Source organism: Meleagris gallopavo, chromosome 7 (assembly GCF_000146605.3).
Source record: "Meleagris gallopavo isolate NT-WF06-2002-E0010 breed Aviagen turkey brand Nicholas breeding stock chromosome 7, Turkey_5.1, whole genome shotgun sequence".
NCBI lineage: Eukaryota > Metazoa > Chordata > Aves > Galliformes > Phasianidae > Meleagris > Meleagris gallopavo.
The window spans coordinates 13,662,498-13,671,465 of record NC_015017.2 but is presented as its reverse complement, the minus strand read 5'-3'; the positions used below and the strand labels follow the sequence as shown (position 1 = coordinate 13,671,465).

Below are 8,968 nucleotides of genomic sequence, written 5' to 3'. Positions count from 1 at the left end.
TACTTTGTCAGCTGAGTGCCAAAATGGAAGCAACCACAGGACTAGTCCAGTTGTCTCCCTTAAGCATCAGCTTACATTTACCAAGAGTGATAGTGAATAATGGAAATCATGAACATGAGTTTCTAGAATGAACATAACAATCTGAGATACCAATTCTACTCTTAGCTGAGTTTGAACTATGCTGAAGTAAGTTGACAGGCATATTAGCAGTCTCAGACTAGAGCTGCTTGCTCAGGTTACAACCTGATCAAGTGTCCGTTAAAAGTGAGTTGCATCTAAATGCTTCTTCAGTGGAAGACTAGTGGAGTTTGTGCTGATTGCAAAGTGATGAGATTTTTCTGCTTTCTGTTGTTTTGAAAAGATGTATTGAGTCTGTGTGAGATCTGTGCCATGGAGTTGCTAGGCTCTCTTCTGCCACCACCACTCTTTTATTCAGGACAAGTACCGATCTGACTAGAAAATAGGGATGAATAATGAGACTAGGAAAAAAGAACTTGGCAGCTAGTGAAGAGAACCTGTGAAAAGATGAAGGGGATACAGAAGGGTGTACATTTTGTTTTCTTAAAAGTATGGTAAGTTAGTGCCATCTACTGTTAAATAATTGACTCTAGCAACCTTAACATTCCTCTGAAATCAAGAGAAAGCTGAAAAACTGGAATTGCATTTCCTTTCATCCCCATTTTGACATTAAGTTTGGGTATTCAGTAGGGAAGTTTCATGTTAACAAAGAAGTTAGAAAAATTCTCTATCCAAATACTTGAATTTTGCTTGCCTGACTTTGTAGGTAAGCAGTGTGATGGAGCATTAGTTACGCACACTTGTAGTATATCTAATTTCACCCAAATGCTATAGTCTTCTGTTCTTTTAATGCATTTGACTTGAACAGCATCTGAACATGTATAGTATTTAATACAAATTTTAATGCAATGTTAAGTACGTGATGACTTTCACGACCCAAATTCTGTTCTAGGTCGTGGAGATGGAAGTGTTGCACAACATGCATCATAAATATTCACTCTAGAATGAGCTAATAGCAGAAAGAATGGCACAAGTTAGAAATATGAAAAGCATTTCTAAATTACCCAGTTCATGACAGCTATGGCAAATTTCCAAAACTGTACTTTTTACTACATATTCTTATGAAAATGTACTTCTAAATATATCAACCAATCATGCTGACCTAAGGAATGTGCTTTGCAATCCGTATGCCCCTTCTCCTTTCTCATGAGCACTTTTCCCATCATTTAATCCCTATTAAACTAGAAGTTCACTTATGCTTATGCTCTAATCGTGCATCCTTTTGCAATATGGAATTTAAATCATAATTTAGAATGAGAAGGGCAAGGTGTGCTAATAAAAAAGGAAGGCAGAATAGGGTAAAAGTGCTGGATTCAGTCATCAATGGAGGCTAGCAGACTAATATTAGATTCCCAATCTTGAACAATTCCACAAGTTAGAACAAGCTGAGCATATAGGCAGACTGTTCCTATTCTTGGAATCTCACTACAATCCAAAATTCTCCTCACTTCTCTGTGTGCATTCCCTAATACCATCCTTGGTTTCAATGCTGAGTATGAACCTTTTTGGAAGGGAGATGCCACATACCTCCAGTCTGATAACCCTTTGCCATTGCTATCTAAAACACTATCATTTTACTGCTGCTACATCTATTCTTTTGGCAATAATATTTATTGTCAAATCAAAAAAGTGTGAATGGCTTGGCTACTTTTTCTTTTCCCTGCAAACCATCTCCTTTTGGGTGCTGTACTTCAGAATGCTTCTAATCAATCTGAAACTATGGTTTTTTCGTTCTTTCATTTTCACCTGCCATACCAACTACATTTTTGATTGTTTCACCATAATACCAAATGAATATGAACTTAGGCTGTTAGCCTGATTCCTGAGAAGGCAGGAGCTGAGTCTCCAGTACATTCACTCATTTGCTGTCTTGAATCTTTCCTAGGTTCAGGAGTCTTTGCAAGGCATGGGAAGCAGTGCTGACAGCTGTGACAGTGAGACAACCGTGACATCACATAGTGAAGAACAGAAGACACCAATAGCCAAGGAACGGCCATGTTTCAATAAGTTTGAGGAGGAAGAAGAGGAGGAGGAGGATGACGATGATGATGATGAAGAGGATGATATCTCTCAAGTAGAGAGAGGAAAGGTAGAGGCATATTCTGAAAACCTAAGGAAAGATGATAAAAGAAATTGTGAACAAAATAATGAAGAAGAAAGTAAGTCATCTCATGTATCTAAGATAGTTGGAGGAGAGGGCAGCTCTAAAGATGAAGGTATTTCCAGTGAGCAGAAAGAATTGGAGCTTCTGGAGGAAGGCAGTGATGAAAGTGATCTTGACAATGACACCACTTTTGAGTTTCCTCAGTACCAAACACACCATATCCTTAAGTCACTGGAGTCTCTGGAAGGTGACAGCTCTTCCCCATCATCCTTGGACAGGGTTCATGTTGCTTTGCAAAGAGCCCGGATGAGGGTCATCAGCACATCTGAATCAAGGGCTGGGCGCTCCTTCTTGAAATCAAAAGATTTCCTGAGGAAACAAAGACAGTGGTTGGCTGAATCAGGTTATCCTCTAAGGCGATCTCAATCTCTCCCAACTGCATTACTGAATCCAGTGAAAGTGGTGTCCTCTGTGAATGTCCAGTTAACTCCAGGAAAAGAGACTCTGTGTGGTCCTCCTTCTTTCACCTACAAGTACACACACATGGAGGGAGATGAAAAACTGACTTCTGAGGATGACAAACAGGAAGATAAAGCAACTACCAGCCAGCCTGTGTGCAAATCCACACTATTCATTGCAACTTCATCCTCTAAAAGAGAAGTGCCTCAGGCTGGGCTCAGGAGACTGTCCGAGGCGCCAAGTCCCACCAGGGGACAGAGCTGCCCACTACACACCCCAGCACACATGTCCCAGTCAACATGCTCCCTGCACTCCCTCCCAGCTGAGTGGCTGGACAGGCCGCTCTGTGAGCACATGAGGACGCTTAGCACCCACAGTGTCCCGAGTATCTCTGGTTCTTCCCTCAGTGCCTTGCTTTCGCCCTTCAGTTGCCCCTTTTCTCCGAGGCACTCTGGATATTCTCATCGACCTCATGCCATCAATCCACCCTCTACTGTGGAAATGCAGCTTCGCAGAGTCCTACATGACATCAGAAACTCTCTGCAGAACCTCTCGCAGGTAAGAGAAAGCAAATGGGCTTCTTATTTTATTTTTATAAAAATAAAATGTTAGCCCAAATATTCTTTTATGTAGCATGTGAAATCAAGGAGAAAAAAAAACAACACATTGTGCCTGTTAGGTTTGCTACTTCTTTCAGGAGCTTCTGTTTAAAGTGGTCACCAAGTGTCCAGTGCACCACTATTTTTTGCATTGAATTAGTTCATGTTGCACTTGATCCAGATCATTATTTAACTGATTTTTTTTTTTTTTTACTTTTTTATGGTTATTCTTAAGTATGAGGGAGGAGCAGTGTATGCCTCATAAGCAGGTATTTTAAAGTGATAGTCATTAGCTTTAGATATGAAAATACATGTCGCCTTTAATGGTGCTTTTGCCTGTCACTTCTCTTTGATGTACTTTCTTGGATAACCGTTGGATAACTGATAGATTTCTTTTTCATTACAAGTCCTGTGACTTCACTAATAATGTTAATGATGATCATTCGTTCAACTTAACGTTTCTGTGCTGGTTTATGTCAATATTGAGCATGTTCAACTCTGGAGCCAGCGGCGTAATCTTGAGGTTATCAGCCTTTTATTAAGAATCGATTTTATCACAATGTGTGAAATTTTAGTGAATGTATGAATCTTCTCAGTAGTCAGAGAAGTAACATTTTAGAACGTAAGCATATATATGTACATAGTTTGGTCCAAAAATAATGCCTCTATTTTCTTCATGGAAACTGCAAGAGATAAAAAGAGCACAATAGCACTGTTTGGTAGAAAAAAATTCTCAGCTGGAAAACACTTTTGCAATATAGCCACCATTGCTAGCTATGCATTTTCAGCAGTGGTGAACAAGAACCTGCATGCTGTGCTCGTAAAAATCTACGTGGCCATCCGGAATGCAGCTTGTCTTTCACATCACTGTTGCTACTGATGAAAAGCACCACCCACCGCCTCACTGTGCCAACATCCGCTATTTGGTCTCTATAAATGTTCAGCAAGTGTTGATGAATGACACTGGGTGATTTTTTTCCCACATGGAGGAATTCAGTGACACATCTTTGCTTCATACATACTTCCATGTCAGACACCATTTTGTCAGACTGCCCCTCTGCTGTCGTCTGTCTCATGGCAACAAAATGTAATGGAATATTGGTGGGAAGGTTCAAGGTCTACTGCCGTATCACCAACAACTGCCTCTTATATTGTGGGCCAACACAATAAAATAGGAAGCATCACTTTCAGAGCAGCCCTTGTATATGTCTTTTTGCTGGCTTCTGTGATGTCTTCTGTCTCTTTTCCTTTTATTAGTAATCGTCTCTGCTCCACCATCTCTATACTGCTATTGTCTGAGGTGGTAATCCAACTTAGGAGCCTGCAAGCTTCTGTTGAGTGGCTCTATGGCAGAGCACTTGCAGACCCTGCCTGTTAATATGTGAATACATGAAAATTATGCAATTGTTGTTTTGTTTTTTTTTTTGAAACTTCAGTGTCTTCTGTGAGGTTTTTCATCAAGGACAAAATCTGCTTTTCTGCACCCTATTGCTGGTGGTGGGCAGTAGTGGGAGGTTTTTAGACCTCCTGTTCTTTTGTTTGTGTTGTCCCTTGTCCAAAACTTGAGGCTAGTCATACCTCAGGTTTTCTGAGCTAGCCCTGCTCAAAGTAGTCAACAGCATGCCTGGGAGGAAGCAGTTGCAGAACTTACCTTTCTTTATAAAATTCACTTGCGTGCGTAAACTGCAGTCTTGCTCTGTGTAAGGGTAAACTTGTAGGATGCTAGCTGAGTCTGCTGAAGAAGAAAACTTTATTACATCCAGATCTCTCATTCTTGCTGGTTCAATAAAAATAAAGTTGCATTAGTATTAGAGGGGGTAATAACTCCTTGCCCTGCTTCAAGTGATTTGTCTAGGTCAATCCCATTCTGGGGGATGTGTTCCTTTTTCGTACTGAGTTTTCTGTGAAAAACTGTTGTTTTCAATACATAGTTTCCTTGTGCTGTTTTTCCCTACAGCCAAAACTGAATTTGTAACTCAGTGTACTCAGCTTCCTGTAGAAAAATAGGAGATATTTCAACTACACAATCCTGTGTTTTTGAAAGAGGTAAGGAAGAGTAGATTTATTCCCAAACAAAGAAAACTGGGAGAGGAAAAGCAAAGCATCTCCTTGATGTGATCATGTTTGAACAAAGCTTCTCTGAGTGAATGGACATGCTTCAAATTTTCCATGGTGTGTCAATAGTTCTTTTGAATTCTTTCGGAATTATACTGGACAAGCTGTCTTTTTCATGTTTGAAAAGATACACATTTTTGCTGTTTCTCCTGTTTTTTGCTGTGCCACATTTCTACATGTAACAGCCTCTGTCTTTTATCTGGTTTCTCCAGATGTTGATGCAACATGCAAATAGAAATTCTTCAACAGTCTTGTTCTCATGGGAGATCATTAGCATGCAAGGGTCTTTGGGTGTAGGCAATATGGTGAGATTAAAAAAAACAAATACAAAATCAGCATACATAAAAAAGAAACAAAAAAAAACAACTACTAAGTGCTGAGCAAAATCCCACAGCAAATGACTGTGATCATAATTTTGAAAATGGGGCCACTTTCATTTACTCAGGTCTGTTTTCCATGATGATCTTTTTGATTTTTTTTGTCAGCTAAGGCAGTTGGGACTACTGGATTTTCAGTAGTCTGTGTCAGGCATTTTCTGCACCAATGTCTGAGGCAGACAACATACCTTTTATTCCTACTTATTGTATCAGAAAGGGTTAATTTTTTTCCAGCTGAAACTTGTTTGCATTACAGAACTTTGGTGCACACACTAAGAGTAGGCACTTCCATTTTGCTGAGTTTCCTTTTCCTGTTGCAATGCTGACATTGAGAGCAGAAATCATAAGGCCAGAAAGACTGTGTTTTAACATTGGCTGCTTTGGACTATGTGAGCATTTGAGAAGATGAGTTCCTGAAGAAGACTGTGTTGACACTCCTGTTTCAAATGTTTTTTTTCCATAGTATCCAGTAATGAGAGGTCAGGATCTTTCAGCTGCCACTGGTTACACTACTCAGAGATCATCCATTCTACCTCTCTATGAAGTAAGTGACCCTTTATACACACTGGCAGTTAATCAAAATGAAAAAGAAACATATGTATGTACTGTAGTGTGTGCTATCCTTGGGCAGTTCCCCATCTTCAGAGAAATGACTCTATCCTGTGAACAGTGTCAAAAACAAATCAATCTAAATACGTGGAAATACTTTCATGGATTTGTATCGTACGCCTGAAAATGTTTTATTGAATTATTATCTCATGACTTGTAACATCTGTATGCTGAAGTTGCAGAGGTTCTGCTTCACTCACAGGGTACGTTTCAGCAAATATAGTTATGGACTCCATACTTTATTTTATTTTATTTTTTTTAATTTCTTTTCTCTATTGTTTTTTTTCCCTAAGAATACTTTCCAGGAGCTGCAAGTAGTAAGGCGAAACCTAAATTTATTCAGAACTCAAATGATGGATTTGGAATTGGCTATGCTACGTCAACAGACAACGGTTTATCAGCACATGACAGAAGAGGAAAGGTAAAATGAATGTTAAAAAAAAAAAAAAGAAGAAAATACTTGGACACTTATTTCTTAAAGAGATGATCTACTGCTTCTGAAATAAGAGCAAAAAAAATCTATTAATTTCAATTTGAGGAGGGTTGGAACTGAGTTTATGCAAGAAAACCCATGTTTACTCTCATCCTTACACCTTCATTCTAGAGTTTGTTTTCCCTGTGTTTCTTCTAATTCCATTTCTTATTAATTGATATTTGTTTCCTCACTTCTGCAGAGTGATTCTACATCTGTGGATTTTAAGGATTTTAAGTATCATAGGATATGTGAGCACAGGATATTCAAGAGGAAAAATCTTAAGCACTTTCAACTTGGATTTTTCTCCTCCTCCTCTGTATAGACGTAAATAAATAAATAAAAATAACACTGTAGCATTCAGATACTTATCCAATGCACAGTGGCCATGCAGCAGGTTACAGATGGTATTCATTATTCTGGCTGTGTTTGTTGACCGTGGGTTGCAGCAGCTGATGTGGAATAATATTTGAAATTGCTAATTTATTTACTTTAGTTGAATCAGCTCATCACTAACTTTAAAAGTAAATATAATTTAGATCTGTTGGCTTCTTTGACCATTCTTTCTGGGTCAAACTGTAGCTTCTGCTTGGAAATTCAGAACTATATGAGAGAAGTAATGTGATTACTGCGCTGTTCTGTGGTTTTGGTTTTTTTTGCCATTGTTTATTTCATAATGGATTTTGTGCAGGTATGAAGCTGATCAGCTGCAGAGTTTGAGAAAGTCTGTCCGCATGGAGCTGCAGGAGTTAGAGATGCAGTTAGAGGAACGTCTACTTGCACTGGAAGACCAGCTGAGAAGTCTGCACATGTCTTCCCCTTACAGACCTCAGACACACATAGTAAGTATTATTTTTTGCAACAGCATTGTATGTTTTCTTGGTGTAACATGCATAAGTGTAATATTAATATTAATAACTCCTAAATGTAAAAATTCTTACTGTGGAATGGCATCTGGGAATCTAATGATGATTTGTGTACTTTCAGGTTGTATTTTCAGTTTTCAGTGTCTTGGGGAAAAGATGAGTGAACAGAGGGATTTTCTTGCTGTTAATGTGTCAATACATATTTTTTGGGATTTCAAAGTCTGAGATTTCAGGCTTCTTTTGCCAGTGCTTTCATGTTCTGAATTTTTGTAGTTTTGGTAGGTAGTGCTCATGTCTGAAATCTTCCTGGGATGGTTATGATTTCTTTGGAGTTCTCCTAAACTACTTTAGGATAATTCTCCTAAAACTAGCGTTTTCTTACTTGTGAAAAGAGAGCAGTGACAAGAAAAGCAGTATTTCTCTCCCAAGAAACAGTGTGTGCTTCCCTCTAGCTCTGCCTAACCATGGACCAAAAAAACAGGAAAATCCAGTTGTCATCTTCAGGTTTCTTCTTCCATTGCCTTTTGGAGCTCCTTCAGCTGAACATGTGGCTCCCTGCCAGATGGGGAGTAGTTCTGCTTGTACAGACACTCCACTAGCAGCTCAAATGCAGTGGGGAGTTGCCGGGGGGAAGTTACTGGCGTCCATTTATTGGTGGTGTGGCAATATACTTTCTCTTTCTTCATTCAGCACAAGGCTGTTCCTCTTTTTTTTTCTGCTGCAATTCTGTCAGCAGCCAAACAAAAGAAGCACAAACAGAAAGCGTCATGTGTTTTTTATGGATCTCATTCCTCTTTCTTAGCCAGTCTTCTTCTGTGGAAGAAGCACAGGCCACATCTTCCTCTTCGGTATTTTGTCATGGGAAAAAAAAATTGAAACCCAAGAACAGGAAAATATGGTATTACTGCGAGTCCAAGCCAAACTTGCATTCTTTGAACCATATGAATATCTTATTTGTAAACCCTTTTATAGAAGTGGGCCAGCTTTAAAAATGACTGAAATAAACTTTCACCAACCAATTTTGTTTCCTGGTTCCAAGTTTCTACTTTTACAGAAAGTAGTCTGAGACATGGCATGTTTATATATTAGATTATAGCAGCTCTGTGAAAAATCCCCAGTGTATTAACCTGACAATTTTTTAGGGTATGTATGGCAGCAGAAGTGCTGATAACCTATCGTGCCCTTCTCCGCTGAATGTCATTGAACCAGTAAGTAGCGTGCTTCATGCTTTATTAAGAAAACAAAGAAATTAATACATTTCTGGTTGTTTTTTAAGTGTTTTATATATA

General features: G+C 38.9%; 1 protein-coding gene across 2 annotated transcripts in view; it reads left to right on the top strand.

Annotated features, from left to right (window-relative positions):
* ITPRID2 (ITPR interacting domain containing 2) overlaps positions 1 to 8,968 on the top strand; it is a 39,254-nt gene that overhangs the window by 22,484 nt on the left and 7,802 nt on the right. For both annotated transcript variants that reach the window (XM_010713534.3, XM_010713533.3), the window contains 5 exons: positions 1,964 to 3,199; positions 6,196 to 6,276; positions 6,635 to 6,762; positions 7,505 to 7,655; positions 8,822 to 8,887. In XM_010713534.3, the coding sequence (XP_010711836.1) occupies positions 1,964 to 3,199; positions 6,196 to 6,276; positions 6,635 to 6,762; positions 7,505 to 7,655; positions 8,822 to 8,887 (1,662 nt within the window). The remainder of the gene's footprint in view (positions 1 to 1,963; positions 3,200 to 6,195; positions 6,277 to 6,634; positions 6,763 to 7,504; positions 7,656 to 8,821; positions 8,888 to 8,968) is intronic.